Source organism: Microchirus variegatus (assembly GCF_963457635.1).
Source record: "Microchirus variegatus genome assembly, chromosome: 5".
Taxonomy (NCBI): Eukaryota; Metazoa; Chordata; class Actinopteri; order Pleuronectiformes; family Soleidae; genus Microchirus; species Microchirus variegatus.
The window spans coordinates 20,131,508-20,148,607 of NC_139806.1; the positions used below are offsets into that span (position 1 = coordinate 20,131,508).

At 38.5% G+C, this 17,100-nt stretch overlaps 1 protein-coding gene across 1 annotated transcript in view; it reads right to left on the minus strand.

The window, feature by feature from the left end:
• pth1r (parathyroid hormone 1 receptor) overlaps nucleotides 1-17,100 on the minus strand; it is a gene marked incomplete at its 3' end in the record, with an annotated part of 48,170 nt that overhangs the window by 3,954 nt on the left and 27,116 nt on the right. Inside the window, exons 3-6 of the mRNA XM_083890218.1 lie at nucleotides 13,403-13,513; nucleotides 12,129-12,250; nucleotides 7,630-7,724; nucleotides 5,830-6,016 (exon numbers count right to left, since the gene is read on the minus strand). Of these exons, the coding sequence (XP_083746344.1) occupies nucleotides 5,830-6,016; nucleotides 7,630-7,724; nucleotides 12,129-12,250; nucleotides 13,403-13,513 (515 nt within the window). The remainder of the gene's footprint in view (nucleotides 1-5,829; nucleotides 6,017-7,629; nucleotides 7,725-12,128; nucleotides 12,251-13,402; nucleotides 13,514-17,100) is intronic.

The following is a 17,100-nucleotide window of genomic DNA, read 5'->3' on the forward strand; positions in this document are numbered from 1 at the left end:
CACTGTGTGTGGTAGGAAAGAACAGTCTCTTCTGGACACAGATCCCAGATGTTGTTCCTGGAACCACTCTCCCAGTTGTGGGGTCTTACAGCCCCTCGTGTTCCTATCACCACAGGGACCACAGTTGCCTTTATTCGGCCCACATCTTCTCTAGCTCCTCTTTCACCATTTGTTATTTCTCAAGCCTCTCGTGTTCCTTCTACTTGATGTTGCTGTCACTTGGGATCTCCACATCTATCATCACTGCCCTCTTCTGCTGTTTATCGACGGCCGCTATTTCCAGTTGATTAGCCCTCACCAGTTTGTCTAGATCTGAAAGTCCCACAGGATCTTAGCCCTGTCATGTCACCGTCAGATATTTATTTATTTAATGTTGATTTCTCCCCCAACATCATTCAATTAATAACTTTTTGGGGACCCATTTCATAAATGAAATTGAAAAAAAACCAAAACATTAGCAAATATTTGGCTGCGGCATCAAATTGTATTGTTTTTATTTGCATTTGAACAAAAGGAATTGTGTTGTTATAGTGACAGCATGTGGGGGAGTCTCAGAAGCCCATATTGATTAAAGCAGACATTGATTCAGCTCCAGTTTGTCAACCCCCACATCATTATCCAGCTTCAGCTGTTGCTGCAGCATTGCCATGACTATTAAACATAGCTCCTCCTTCTCTGCACTGATTACCTGTTGACAGACATATCCATATTTTGTCATCAAAGATGTTGGCCTATAGGAGCTTTGCCATGGGGAAGTATTTTTTGGTTATTTCACATCAATAATGGAGTCAATGGAGGTATGTGACCAAATAATTAGACGCAGATAAATATTTTAATTTCTTCATGAAGCAAAATTAAAATAAAACAGTTATGTTGCTGAGTATTAAGTTATTGTAAATGTTTTGCCGCAAACCCTGGCATAAAATGAGACTAATAATGAAATGCCAGAGGCGTGGCATACATATGCCAGGCCTGTAAGAGGCGCTGTAACGCTGCTACATAAAAAACACCAAAAATCGGAGGAGAAGACATGCCGCATGCACATAAAGCCTAATCTTGTGTATTTTTTTTGGTATACAATCACATGACAGAATGATCCAAACCAGGAGAAAGGCGCTTTTCCACTATACAGTTCTAGCACAACTTGGCTCGGCTCAACTGTACTTGTTTTTTTTTTGCTTTTCCATTAGTGATCATACCTGGTACTGGGTATTCTTTTGGTACCTGCTCTGGCAAGGTTCTAAGCTAGTTGAGCCGCTTCCTGTTTACTGGATTTTTAAGTCTTTTAAACTGATCTACAGTCCCCCATTGTTCAGTTTGATTCCTTTGTCAGACTTTGCACATGAATACATATATTTATATTTTTTTTACAAAAATATCATTCTCCCAAAATACACTTCAGCCCACATGCAAGATAGGGCCCTTAATTACATTAATGAATTGCCCAATGAACGTAAAAATGTTGACACACCAATGCTGTTGATACTCTAGTGCAGTAGTCTCAGACACGCGGCCCGCAGGCTGCATTTGGGATGATATTTTGAGGCCCCCCATTTGATATCAAAGTTTAATGTAAGTGCGGCCCGCGAAAGCGAAACTTCTGCACAGCACAGATTATGAACTCCCCACGACAGAACTCTCTTCTCTCTCTCTTTGAGCAGTTAACTAAAGAGCTCATCTGATTTTATTCCCTTAATACACAAATATTAAGACCACAGAAAAAACAATGAGAAGTGCACTCTTGAGAATCTGTCAACACATTTTACTAAGATCTGGTCAGATATGGTCGATTATACACTGTGCAGTGACAGCACATAATGAATGACTTGCTGTGGACACAATATATATATGTACTGTACATATGGTAAATGGTCTGTATTTATATAGCGCTCTTCTAGTCTAAAAGCTGCCCCGAAAAGCCACTTTATACTACACTATGAAAGCATTGTAAATGGACAGCATTTATAAAATGTATTTGTTGTCCCAATGACCACTCTTTGAAAGGCAGGTCTTAACTGGCACAGCGGTGCACACACATGGCTGTGGTTATTTATAGTTATATTATATTTGTAAATCAGGAAATTACAGTTTTCCAGAGCATGTACAACTACGCGTTCACAGATGACGCACATTTATTTCTTATTTGGTATATCTGAATAAATTAAATATAGATATCCATAGGAGAAATGCGTGTTTGTACTGGTATGGGCTTACCTTGGTCTGCAGTTTGAGGTTCAAGGAGGGGTCGTACCTATGTTCCCCGGTTAAGACCGGAGGAACGGGGAACCCCGCTTTACCTTAACGGGTCCAGCTCTAACCTGGTCTACTCTCGGTGCGCAAACGTCACCAAAACCTCACAGGCAGGTTACCCTAACTCTAACCCTTCCAGTTCCTGGCACATTTAAATGCAATAAATAATCACAACAATCACTATTTAATGTAACTATCTGAATCAGCTATAGATATGTCATCTATATCGATTGTCCCGTCACCTCTGACGTCAGATCACGCGTAATGGAAACTCAGCCTGACTGAATTAACACAGATGAAACCAGGGACGGACTGGGACTAAAAAGCCGTTGTGATGATCCGCTTTATTTATTTATTTACTTATTGACAAAAAAGTCACTCATCCATTGAAATTAGACCTATGTGTAATCTTCAGAGAAACAGCAGAACTCGCTCCCTGGCAGCTGTCAGTGAGCTGCAGGTGAGTCAGGAGGAGAGCGCAGCACCTTCTTTTTTTTTTTTTACGGCAACATCCATAGTCCATAGTTTTCTTTGTTTGATACGTCAGGTAATGATGGAGCTGTCCAAAATACCGACGCAGGATTAAAATAATAATAATATAAAAAGGTCCTATGGACCTGGGGAACAAGGATGTCACAGGCACAGTCTTTCTGCTCGCGCAAGCAATTTAGCGCTCTCTATTTGGAATCTTAGTAAATCAGGTCCTCAGTGCTTTACATCGTTCATCCATTCACACATTTCGACATATTAAGCTCCTCTAGTATACATCCCATTGTCACACTGCTGTCAGAGGCATCACAAGAAATATTATGGGCTTCACTGTCTTCTTGCCAAAGGACACTTGAAAATGTCACATGGAGGAACAAGAGATCAAGCCGCTGACATTCTGAGTTATGGATAAACTACTCCAAACTACTACACCTCCTGCGCTTTGTTTGTGTGGGTTTACAAAGACTACAAAAAAAAATTGTACCATGTACTTTAACAAAACAAACCACTTTCAGTCCAGTTAAACTCACATTTAGAAGTGAACAGGATAAAAGTGTTGCACAAAATTGTTTGTTTGCACTTGAAAGCATGCATGAAATGTACATAGTCATTATTTTTTAACCAAATTCAGAAAGGGAAAGTACTGAGCCAGAAAAAACTTGGCATCATGACAAACGGTACAATTTATTTGCTCCGGCACTGGAAAAGCAGGTGAGACGTTGCAAAATACCACTTCCTCTTTGGAAGGAAAAAGCTTTAACGCCCAACTGCACAACAAATCAACTTAACTGTGCATGTAATGCAATCAGAGACTGATTATTCTAACTATGATTTTGCCTGGAAAAACAAAAATCCTGAGACGCTATATTGTGTATTATTTGCCATAAATGTACCATAAATACTGTATCCTACATGCAAGAAAAGTTAAATTGAAGCAATTGGTTCTACTTTCAGTGAGTGAGTGAGTACAGATTATTAAATATATTATATTTTATTACTATATATAGTAATATAGATATAGTAAAAACATAACATTTATGCAACATCAAGACAATAAACACCCAGTATTTCACTAGACTGTACATAGTGAGACACAGGTCAGTCTGACCGAATGAGACAGGACATGAGCATTGTGGAGCATTTCACAGTGTCAGCGCATGTGAGAAAACGTCACTCACTTCGTCACGTACAACTGTTAAACTCTTTTAATGCAAAACATGTAATCAGCCAAACACACGGCAGCAACACAATGCATTTAGACATGTAGACATGGTCAATGCTACCTATTTTGTAGTGCAAAACGAACATAAGATTGAGGAAGAAAGGCGATTTTAAGTGACTTAGAATGTGGCACGGTTGTTAGTGTCGGAAACTAAGTGGCTGAAATGTTATTCTGGTCAGACTGATTTGTCTTTTATAAGGTACATTTTGACAGACAAGTACTGGTAAAGCACTTTGAGTTGCCTTTTGTAAGAATAGTGCTATACAAATAAACTTGCCTTCCCTTTGTAATGCTTTATACATTCTCAAAACTATCATTTGCTTTCTGTTCCAAATGTCCACATGTAAAATGGGAACATTTTACTTATATATATATTCTTCACTTGTTCCAGTAAATGAACTGAGGAGGGAATTGATGCTTTATGGCGTCATCTCACTCAATAGATTTATTCACAGAATGGACTTTTTCTGGGCTTAAAGCGGAACTAGACCGGAAGTTCCAATTAACGCTGTGTTTTAGTGTGTATCTGCGTCATTACCTTGTTTAAGAAGCCCTGAAGTTTCGAAACAAACAGTTCAGCCATTGCTGAAAACGATGTGTTTTATTGTAATCTCGGGCTCAGCGAGATCTCTGAAAATCCCGTTATAGTTACGTAAACACCGGTTCTCCGGAACAGCCGATCGTCCTGCTCCGGGCACTAGTCCGGGCACATCTGGTTGCGTACATTGAACCGCAGAAGAAGAATAACGTCCATTGTAGAGGTGTTTCACGAGCGACAGTGTCTTCTGACTCGTCAAAGTCATAAAAGGGACTGCAGCTGGGAGTCGTGAAGAAGTTATTTTTAAACATTGTTAAAACAATGTTTTGATAATGAGTAGCAGTGCATCCACCGTTCCAGAGGGGGGAGCTGCGCTTCTGAGAGCGGGTGTGCTGATTATGTTGCTTCCGGGTTGAGAGATTTGACTCTCAAATCTCGCGGCTGGGAAACACCGTCAGAAAAGAGGATTTATATTGGCTCGTTTACAGCAACTAGGAGGTTTTTGACCATAAAAACAACTTAATGTATGTAAGTAGACCTTCATAACTAACATATGTGCAACAGGACCACTCTATGTGAGCTTTAAAAAAAGGTGAAATATAAAAGGACAACTCAAATAACCAGACACCAATCCCAGCTGACGAAGTAAACACACAGGACAGTTCACCAGTCCATCACAGGGCCACACATAGAGACAAAAAAAAAAACATCCACTCTCACACCTAGGGTCAATTTAGAGTGTCCAATATACCTAATTCCCAATCTGTATGTCTTTGGACTGTGGGGAACCGGAGAACCTGGAGAAAACTCGGCTACAGAAGACCACATATCACTGGACGTGAGCCAGTCAGTGTAGCAGACCAGAGCAGCTCTACAGTATGTGTGTGTGTGTGTGTGTGTGGGGGGGGGGGGATAAAAGCACCTCAAATGATCCTAAACTTGTAAAGGTGATCAAAATGTGAAGTGAGAGGTCCTGCTGGAACCAGTCAACGGTGTGCAGCATTTGTTCTGACAGTTTGAACAGGGTCCAGAAATGATTTACTGAAGTGAGGTGGAAAAAGGTGACACCTTCTCACCCAGGAGGCTCCTTCAGATGTGGATCAGAAGTGAAATGTCTTTAATTATCTACAACTTACGCTTTTAACCTCGTCTTTGAAAAACAGAACCTGGATTACTGTGATAAACTTAACTACACTACGATTTCTTCAATATAGACATAGCAGTGAAAACCAGTACAGGAAGGAACTATGTGTTTCTCCTTCTTATTTTATTTATTCAAAGACAGATCACTTGTACTTTCAGTGTGTTTCAGCCGTGTTGTCTTACTTACAAACTGTGTTTTGTTGGCTGGTGGTGTCTCGGTGATGGACTTAAGGTCTTCCACTGTGACCCTTTCCATGTTCTCTAAGGATGATCCAGAGTAAAGAACAATGTCCTTCACGAAAATACTGACAGCTCTTAGCATGTAGGACACAAATAGGTGCATGTGGATGTAGTTCCTGGTACAGTGTAGTCGTCTGGGGACAAAACAAACATGAGACATGAGACACAAGGTCAAAAGGTCAATCCACTGAAAATTGTGTTTGTTTTTTTGTGTGGGGTATAGATGTGTGTGTTTTTTCACACGCATACACTCATACACACGAATAATACTCATCCTAATTAGAACCAGCTGAAATCCACACTGACGATAATACATTCTTGAGAATTAGAGGCTTGAAATGCACAAATATTGAAATTCTCTGCTCAAAGTGAGCTTTGAAAATAAAATTGCAAGCAATTTGGAAAAAAAGAATTGCACATTTCCTCTCTGACAAACATCCTGTCTGAGAGTTTACCGTGGAGTGGGCCTTAGAGGCCATGCTCAGAGCTGGAGCTGGATCAATAGCTGCAAAGGTTCTTTCATTAGAGAAAAAAGTTAAAAAGCCGGTGGTAATGTTTAATGTATTTTGTATGCACAACAGCTTTTTACTTAATTCCAATTAAAAGCTCAACCTAGAACGTTCAATGAATGTCAGAAATAAAATATTAAAACACTCCCTGAATAGTAAAATTACCATATTGTCTCCAATACTCTAATACTATCTATTGAAGGCTTGAAAATGAACTGAATGTTTGACAAGCTGCCCTGCAAAACACCATTGATTTTGACAAAAACTAATCTGGTGTACATTTCCCAAGTGAAAAATGCTCAACACAACTGCTAATGTGAAATATTGCTTTTCTCCCCCTAGAAAACATTTATGAGCTCTCCTGTCTAAAAGCTGACATGTTCAAGCGGAGACATGGCTGGAGTGCAGTGGAGCCCAGTGCTAGAATGTCAGTTGGGCCCCTGGGATAACTTATTAAAGTCATTTGGCCCATAGATTTCCTGGTTTCCTGGAGCTTTCCTAAAGCCTCCTGACTGCCTGCCTGTACAGTTGTTAGGCTGGTGAAAGCATTAGTGAACAGCACCTTTACATTAATTCCTGTCACTACCTGCTCTTAACAAAATATACAAATAATGACAAACCTGCCCTGAATTAATCAGCCACACAAAAGAAGAAGAAGAAGAAGAAGAAGAAGAAGAAAAAATCATGCAATTTTTTGAAAAAACATATTTATCTATATGTTTCAGTAGGAAATATAAGCACAGTCCTTGTAGCTGAAGAAATGCAATTTTCTACACTTGGTGGAATTGCAAAATCAATATCCAGGCAAAAACTGAAATCAACATGAAAACACCAAGCTAATTCAATGTCAGACAACAAGGCAAGCATTGATTTAAGCCTGAAGGCAGATTTCTTGAAAAAAGGTAGACATATAATTGTCTGTCAAAAACTCAAAATAAAAGTCTTTGGTTATATCTGATTCTGTTTACATATTTCATGTTGTTGCCATGATACTGCAAATTGTACGACTTAATGGTTAAGCCACCTTTTACCCCATTAAGTCCTTGTGGAGTAATATGCTCTTTGCTTTGCTGATTGTTTAGGCAGAATAAATAGGTGTTCATCCTGCAACCATGCCCCCCTGCGTTGGTCCCTCTAGTAATCATCCTCACCTAAATTCAGTTTCTTTTTCTAGAGTCTAGAGTGTTTTCAGTTTCAGTGTCTGATCATAAAAAACAAGTGACGGAACTTTGACTCACCGGAAATATCCCAAGATGACCACAGCCACCATGAGTGATCCTAGAGAAATGGAGTACCCCACTGTGTAGATGAGATACAGACGGTGAAACACCTCCTGTTGGAAGAAGATAAATCGTCTTGAAAATCTCAACACGTACAGACATTTAATATATTATCTCTTTTAATTATTAAAGATCATTTGGAAAACTGATCAACAGGTTTGATCAGCCCCCCACTCCTCCCCAGACCCAGCCACCCCTGCTGCAACGCCCCTCCTCTTCATCTCCAGTAAACAGTGCCCCCCACCAGCTCGACCGCTTTCCAACAATCTGTCCTTCACACCTACACATTTTGTGGGGTACTGGTGCTAAAGACACCACCCCCCGATGACCGCAGCAGCTACAGGCCAGTGGCACTAACATCCCCCTAGATGAAGACCATGGAGCAACTGGTCCATTTCCACCCTGTGGTGAGACCAGTGGCAGACACACTGCATTTTGCCTAGCTGTCTGACAACAGAACTCTCTCGCTCTCCCGGGGGAAGTCTGGTAGCATTCTAAAGATCATGTTTTCTCTTTTCCCCAATACTCTCAACACCATACAGCCAGCACTTCTGAAGAACAAACTGGAGCACGTGAAAGTGGATCTCCACCTCACATCCTGGATTTTGGATTAAATGACCAACCCACCCCAGTACATGATGACCTGGGGTTGTGTGTCAGACATGGCTGTGTCTGTAGTACAACGGTTCTTCTCCTACAGCTCTACCTCCTGTTACCTGCAGAGGTTTTCTGATCACTCTACAATTGTCAACTTCTTTACAGATGATGACAAGAGGGAGTAGAGAGAACTGATACAGGACTTTGTGGAATGGTGCCTGCAAAACCACCTCCATATACTGCAGATGTGGGAAAATCTAAATAACTGGTGGTGGATTTCCAGGGAATGGACATTGACAACCTCTAAATATGTGGGTGTTCACCTGAGCATTAAACTGGACTGGACTGACCATGCTGCTGCCCTCTACAGGAAGTTATCAGACTCAATCTATTAAGGGAGTGCTCCTAAAGACCTTCTCTGGAGGCATCAGCCTTATATTTTGAGTGGTCTGCTGGTGCAGTGGCACCTCAAAAACAGACATGAAGAGGCTGGAAAGCTGGTAAGAAAAGCCAGCTTGGTCCCAGGACTCCCCCTTTAGCCAGTGGAGGTGGTCAGGGAGAGGGGAATGATAACAAGCTAACATCTCTGATGGACAACATGTCCCAAACCCTTCAGGACACCATCACAGCAGTGGGCAGCTTCTACAGTGACAGACTAAAACATCCTAAATGTCAGAAGGAGCACAGGTCATTCCCTCCCTGTTGCTGTTAGACTTTACAACAAGCACTTGCATAATATTTCATTTGCAAGTGACAATGCTTACAATGTAAAATATCAAGCTCTACTTAAGGTCTAGCCTATATTGTGTGTTTTATTCTACTTTTTACCATCTTAATAGTTCAAATGTTTCTATATTCTACATTAATAGATGTGCAAATGCATGTTTAATAATAACTACCTTTACATTGACTGTCTGCCTCTGTTACACCCTACATTTCTCAACTGTGTGGTACTAATAAAGGACTATTAACTTTATAATCAGCAATTTTATTTATTTATTTTTTTTTTTACAAAGGGCAAAGCAGAGATGTACAGAAACACACAAGATCTGAAAAAAGTTACGGTCCACTGTGCATTTCCACTAAAGCATAGCTTCAGACTGCATTAACCTCCCTGAGTTTAAAAACAAATTAGCACCTGGTAGCAGAAATATCTCAAGTATAAGGAAACAGCATTTGACATGGGTGATGGTTTGGGTACTAGTTTGTGTAGTTTGATCTTCTAGCAGTTAACTTGCAGCCTGAGGACAAAGTATAGAACTATTAACTAAATCCATGTTGATGAGGCCAAGAGTTCCCATGTGATGTAACCAAATACTGCACTGCTGTTATCATTTAGCACCAGACTTCTGCGCCAGAAAAAAAGGGGGTGTCTAAGATGTGGTGGTGGTCTGCGGTGTGGCAGTTGTGCTGTGTGGGGGCTTTCCTTCATGCATATGTCTTTGTCATTAACTACTGCAACCACTCTCTCAGAGGCCCATCAACATAAGCAACTGAAAATAGAAAGAAACTGAAGGGCTCCCCAACCGAGGTTGTGCCCTCATCATCCGTACCACATTTAAGGGGGAAGAGGAAAATATATATTGGACATCTGATATTTGTAGCATTTCATGGAAAAACTAGTAAAATCCAAACAATGACAGTGTTCACTGTCATCGGCCAAACATAAGGGTCACACTTAGTTGCATACACTGTGGTGTATTTAACCCCCGAAAAATGGAATACTATGTAACTTTGGGAAAAAGCCTGTAGATAAATCATTTTGTCAGGAAGTTTAAATACATAAAGGAAGATACAGCTGCTGAGAGATAATCCCTCTGCTTCTCTGTGTCAACAGATTCACTCTGCCTGAATCATTTTTGACTGTTCGCATGTGTTAACAGTGCAGCCTTGTTCGTTCGTCTGCCCAACACAAATGCACAGCCTGTCTGAAACAGAGAAGGCAACTCAACTGGAACTCCTGCAAAGTGCAAATGACGATGCATTAACATTTCTGAAGAAGGCATCGTTTCCCTCAGGCTTATTGCTCTACTTTAGATTTGAAATAATCATATCGATCTAAAAGTCAAGTTCATGCAGTAACTTTCTTCATAATTCAATTGATTCTTAATCAAGATACACTAGTGAGACTTGTTTACGTTGCTAATGTGAATTTCTAAAAAAAATTGCAAATATAATACATTCAATACAAAGAATTAAGAAGTAATAATAATTCAGTTAATCAGGATTAACTTCTGTTATTAATTTTGATTAAGAAAATTGTTTCTTCTATATCGTTACAGTGGGTTAAAATTGCTGTTTCCTTTATTCAAACAGCATAAAATAAATATTCTAGACACACATTCTTGCTGTTTTTGACTGTCTTACATTCCTCAGGAGTCCCATCAAAACCCCCACAATGATATTGAAATGCAACTGCAGCAGGGGTCACATCTACCTCTTTCAGTCACATGGAAATGCTGGTAGTAAAAGGCTGCTGTGCTTCATTTATATACAATTATCTCAACATGGCGCTTAACTGTAATGCCTATGTAAGCACTTATGGTATTTACTGTAAGATCCACAATTTGACTCTCACATGCTGATTATGTTTTGACTTTATGTTACATGTGGTTAAGCTTTGTGAAAAAGTTGTGGCTTCAGATTGTTCATACAGGAGTTGAGTTTCAGTTGGAGACATAATTAAGTATGAATGAGTGATTGGGGAACTGAGAATCATGTGGGGCTAATTATGCTCTTTTTCCCCTGCACAAATCTCTTCCACAATGATTCCACAGTAAGCTCAATGTGCTAAGCTTCTGTTAATAGCAAAATATTTGAAATGAGCAACCACTGCATGACATAATGCGACAATAGACAACAGTGAGAGCAAGAGCTGCTCGTGGGACATGTGTACACATTGGCTCTGATTATACAAAAAACTGATTCTGTCACAGCAAGTGATAAAAATAAGACAAAATCACTTATTTTGATTTTGAAACACAATGATCTGCAGATTGTAATATGAAAAATAAAACATACCGTTTACTCCAAAGCACAGCAAACAGTACAATTTATACTGATACACTAAAAACTGATCAAAATCCTGAAGCATAGAGTGACTACAGTGGCAATAGTTCACCAACCAAAGTTTGGCCTCAGCAGAGGCAGCATCTTCTGTTACAGACTGTGACATGTCTGTCTGTCATCAAAGGAAGGAAAAAAAAAAGATTTTTGACTGGTAAAAAAAAAAATTGCCCTGCAGAGCCCCGACTCAAACCAATCAAACACCTAAAGGACAAGCGGGATGAGCTGGAGCTCCAACTGCGAGCCAGGATTTATCAGAAATTATCCGTATCCCACTGCTCGTGTGGCTGGGTTGAGAGCAACATCACACTTGAGTGTGATGTTTTGATGTTTCTATTATGTTGGCCATATAATAATGTAGAAATATACATGTTTAAACTTGCAACATTTGTACTTGCAGAGAGTCATGACTTGCAAAAAGTCAGGATTAAAAAGTTCTTAGTTTCTAGTGAGTGGAAGCTGGATTTGAACTTGAGTGGCTTTCTCCACATTTTCATTGAAAAATGTTTTTTTGCTTTATATTAGATGACCATTTTGCCAAATAGAGGCCACATTACCAATCTGCTATTGTCTCATCATCTCATAGTCCTGACATTGAATTAAATACAAGTGTATTTGCACATTTGTCAAACATCAGTTTCGTTTACAAAAGTGTCTGTAATTACAGGGTAAAATGGTGCAATAGTCTAATGTCTAATAGGCTGAAACATCTTAAGTGTGGAAATTGCTATTCATTGTCATGGACAAAGGCACAGTGACGAGGTCATTTAGCATGCAAATGGAGATGATCTCACCTTTTCATGGCTATGGTTGTAATGGTAGAGGAATTTTGCACATTCGTTATAATTGGCCCATGTCTTGTTGATTGAGGCCAGCTCCCACGTTCCGTTGTTGTCACAGCGACGATATGCGAGTCCTAGACATGAAACAGAAATCTATCTTTAATCACAAAGACTGCTGTTTAGCAGTCCACTCACACATCATCGGCTTCACAATGGGGTATATACGCGAACTTGTCCAATCCTCAACTTTCCAATATACCCAAAGTATACGCACTCGCACCTGCCACTAACTGTTTTAATTAATTATTAATAAATTCAACAAAATAACTGTTAAATATTATGATATAATGCTGACTACACTTTATACATGTTCAAAGTATCCATATAAACTCGATAATGAACACAGAATACCTGAACTCATAAATTTCTCTCTAGTTTTTAATAAAACTAGTTAACCTATTATACCTTGTTAAATATTATGAATATTAAAATGCTAACCACACCTGCCATATCTTCAAAGTGTCCAAATTTCATGAAAAAGCATACACTATGTTTATTCAATTTCATGAAAAAGCTACAATATGTTCAAACTTTCCATTCAATGCATTAATAAAGAAATGGAGGCTTAACTATTTTTTATATGATAATGAATACATTTATATTATAATGTAATAAATATTATGAATAAGTGCTAAATAAACCCATGATATCCTCAATGTGTCCAAATGAGCTCAATAATAAAGAAAAAATGCCTTAACTATTTTTTCTGTGTTCACTAATAAGTTAACCAGTTAACTTATTATGTAACTATTACCAATCATAGCCAAAGTAATAATGATTGTACTTGTAGATAGTTGTTACATTAATCATTGTACAAAATTTGAAGGCAATATCTCCATCAGTCTGGAAGATAAAGCCGAAAATGTGTTTTTAGCATAATAAATTAATTAATTTGCTAATTAATAATAAAGCTACAAAGATAGGGATAATTCTCAGGTGGTATGTGATGCCCATGCAAAATTTGAAGCCAATACCTGCAATACTTTGGAAGATACAGGCGAAAATATGGTTTTTATATCATTATACAATAATAATGGTAGACAGCTCAAAATCAATAGGGATCATCTACAGGGGGTATGTGACCCATAAAAAAAATAAGAAAATTTAATCTCAAACGCCTTTCCAGTTATCGTGTTAACGGCTAAAATCTGCGGACACGGACGACGACGCGGACGCGCGAGACCGATTCCATAATATCCATTCTATGCATTCAGGGCCAGACCTACCTCTGTGGTTGAAGTCATAGATGTACTCTGGACAGGCGGTGGACACAAGCTTTCCCGGAGGCCCTTCTGGCCAACACACAATGCCATCCCATTCTGGTGAGCAGAAACCATCTGCAGAGACAAAAGCAGTGATGACATTTAAAAGAGCTCATGGTTGGTGCCAGAATTTCATTGCTATAGGAAATTTAAGAAACTGCACAGAGCTGACCTTTTTCTCAGTAGTAACTCACTCACTTCACATACATATTAGATATACAATTGACTCACTCAACATCAGTAAATGGTAGGGCTGTCAAAAGTTGAATTATTTAACCCAATTAAAGCATGTTTGTTTACTTCTGGTGTGCGCTGACCTCTGACATGAAAGCCCGAAAGAAGATGGAGGGATGTGTGGGATTGTTGGGCAGTTGTTCTCAATTCAGTTGAGAGACAGAACCATCGATAAAACAAACGTTTCCTGGGTGTCACGGCGCAATTTATTGACAATGATTGGAAGTTGTGATCCTTTGCCTTGACTGTCAAAAAAAACGTGTGGGACTAATTGCTGAGACCTGCACAGAGGAATTCCTCCACATCGCCAACAAGTGGAACATAAGTGGCAAACGAACCGCTCTGGGCACCATGTCTTTTTTTTTTAATTAAACAATGGTGATTTTAAATTAATTAAAGGTGCCATATGTAAGAATGTGGCCAAAAACGATTACTACATTCAAATTCAAAATACCGAGGTCTTTTAGGTTTCGTTTTTCCTGTTGTAACTGGCAACCCGTGGTTGCTCTGCAGCTGAGACTCTATTGACTGCAATGATTGCTAGACTGTGGTAGGTGGTGCCACATGCCAAAACATGATTTCAAAACATAAACATGATTTGCAGTCTGTAAACTAGTTCTTTTAATGCAAATATTTTGTCTGTACTGTTGTTGTTGGTGAGTTCAGTTTGTTATATGAACATTATTCCTGAGTCTCTGTGACATATTAGGAGGATTTTATGGCCAGTTGCTTTAGATTTATTACATAATGCACCTTTAATTACGAAATTATTAATTTGTAATTATGAAAAACAAAAAATCATTAATTTAGATATTAGAAGAAAAGCACACTTTTAATCACAATTAATCTGGAAAAATGTTGCCACATTTCTCACTCGACAAACTTTATCACAGAACAGTGGGAAAACAAACAATAAATCAACATTTAATTTAAAACCTGGACTTTTAATTATATCCAAACATCTCCAATACAGAACCATAATCTGAAGTAAATAATAACCCTCTCTGTCTCTTCTTGTTTTTACCTCAGCTTTTCTCCTCATCCCTTTCATCTGGTATGGTCACTATGCAGACTCACAACAAAATGTATCCATGTGTCTTGTTATTCTTTTTCTTCACATCATTTCCCAGTAAAACTACTATAAACTATTATATCAAGTGACCACAGATTATGTCATTATTATTATTACCATGGCAAGGAGGAGTGTTTCAATTTATTAAAAAGTGAGACATTGGCATGGCTGTAGCGCCTGTTTATCTGAGGCTTTAACGGTGGCTATAAATAAAACAATTAAAAAGATTCTGCTGTCCTTTATAAACTAGGACAGTTGCATGAACTAAACCGTAAACAGGACTACATGTAAATTAGCTCTAAAGAGCAAAGCTTTTAATCTATGTCAAGTCAGACTGTAGATAAGAGCTATTTATCTGTTTTGTTTGAGAACAAACATATTTATCCATCGTGGGATCATTATGGGCTTTGTAATTCCCAAAACTCGAAGTAATAAGAAGTCTTGTTGACTTGAGCAGATGTGAATGTTGTTGACGACATCACGTGGTTTTTATTTTATATGGACAGATTAAATTATTCCCTGTGACATTGACTGCATTGTAGAACCCTCAATAATCTATTAGTGCACAATAAAGTGCTCCGTTGTCGTCCTCTTTCTAAGACAATGTGGCTTTTTTTTTTTTTTAATGTTAAATCTTGTGTTCTTTTGTCTGACAAAAAACTAAAAATTTTAGGAATTCCATTAAAAAAATATCAAATCTTTGTATTTGTGCATCTTGAACTGTGCAGTAACAACTGTATCATATATCATCTTTAAATGTATTTTGGGCAAATGAGGTTTCTTATCTAACAAATAATTTAGATTTGAGGAAACTTGACTTTTAAAACACATTTTAACTCTTACTTCATCATGGTCTCTGCAGGTTTCAACAAGTCAAATCTAAGACTTTTTAAGACTTTTTTAAGACCATAATGAATAAAATTTAAGACCCATTTCAAATCCATACTGGCAAAAAAGTACACAAGACATGAAGGCTTTTAAGTTTTCTCCACTGCTATGCAAAGCTGTAACACACCGCGACGCGCGCACAACACACTAGCTAGTGGTACTTATAAATTTGCACCAGGCAGCACAGGTGGCCTACTTTAGTTCCGTGTTGTAGTTATGTTATCGCAATCTCAAAAATAGAAAAATTTCAACACGAGACTGAAGTTTATGCATGGTTTAAATAAAGGTAACGTTAATAGATTTTTAAGACCTTTCATGACATTTTAGGAGAATTTTAGACATTTTAAGGCCTTAAATTCAAATTATTGGATTGGACTTTTTAAGACTTTTTAAGACCTCGCGGATACCATGTTCATACATGGATTGGCTAGCAAAAGACAACTATACAAGGAATTTTGATAAATCAATTAAAATTGAGAGTATTTTAGGTTGTGGTGAAGCATGTTTCAGTGTAAAAGTGTGTTTAAGTGTTCGAGGAACTACTTTGACACAAACTCCTGTTTTCCTGTTACTTTCTACAGGTTCGAACTCTGATTGGTGCAGTGTATGGGTTTTTCGCTGTGACATCTATTTTCACTGAGGAAAGCATGAGATTTTGTGTAATAATGTGTCTATACTTAGTTCAGACAAAGAGCTGCAGGTTCAAAGGGAAAAAAAATCTCTTTTCGGAGCACAGAAACCCTTAATTGTCAGCTAAACCGTGGATCTCAGTCTTGTGTTAGTGGGAGCAAAATCCCTTTCCCCACAGATTCCTGGCAATATTCTCTCTTATGGTTTGGCATTTATATTGTATTATTGAAAACAGCTGCCCCACTTTGACCACTAATAAGTAGCTGAGGATAAAACTAAAACTATCCTCTCTTTGCAGTAGATCCATTATTTTCTCATTCCTGTAATCAAACTTACAAAGAAACATCTGAAGCAATGACGACATGCTTTTTATTTGCCTGTCACTTGGAGTAGAAAATTAAAGAGCAGACTGAGTGGAGCTGACTGATTCCTACAGAACTCTGTTGGGAGAAACACAACGTTTAGTTTTGAAAATCACACTGACCACACATCCTGGAAGTAAAGCAGAATTGCTGCTCACTTTTACCCTAGGTTTTATTACCATAGGACCACCTACAAACAGGCCTAAATTGAACAAGGAAAACACACACACACACATATGTATAATTTCCAGTAAATTGCTTGACCACGATTTAAATATAACTGTAACTATAAGGGGTTTTGGTTGAAGTGATGTCACTGGGGTTTTTAATAAGGTTTTCATTCCCCCCCGACTCATTTTATTCTGACCTGCAGATGTCAAAACACATATTGCACTTTCTCCTGATACATGCAACCTTTTACAATGATTGCTGGTGTTATTCTACACCCAGACCACAGGCTTGAAGGCTGCGCTATT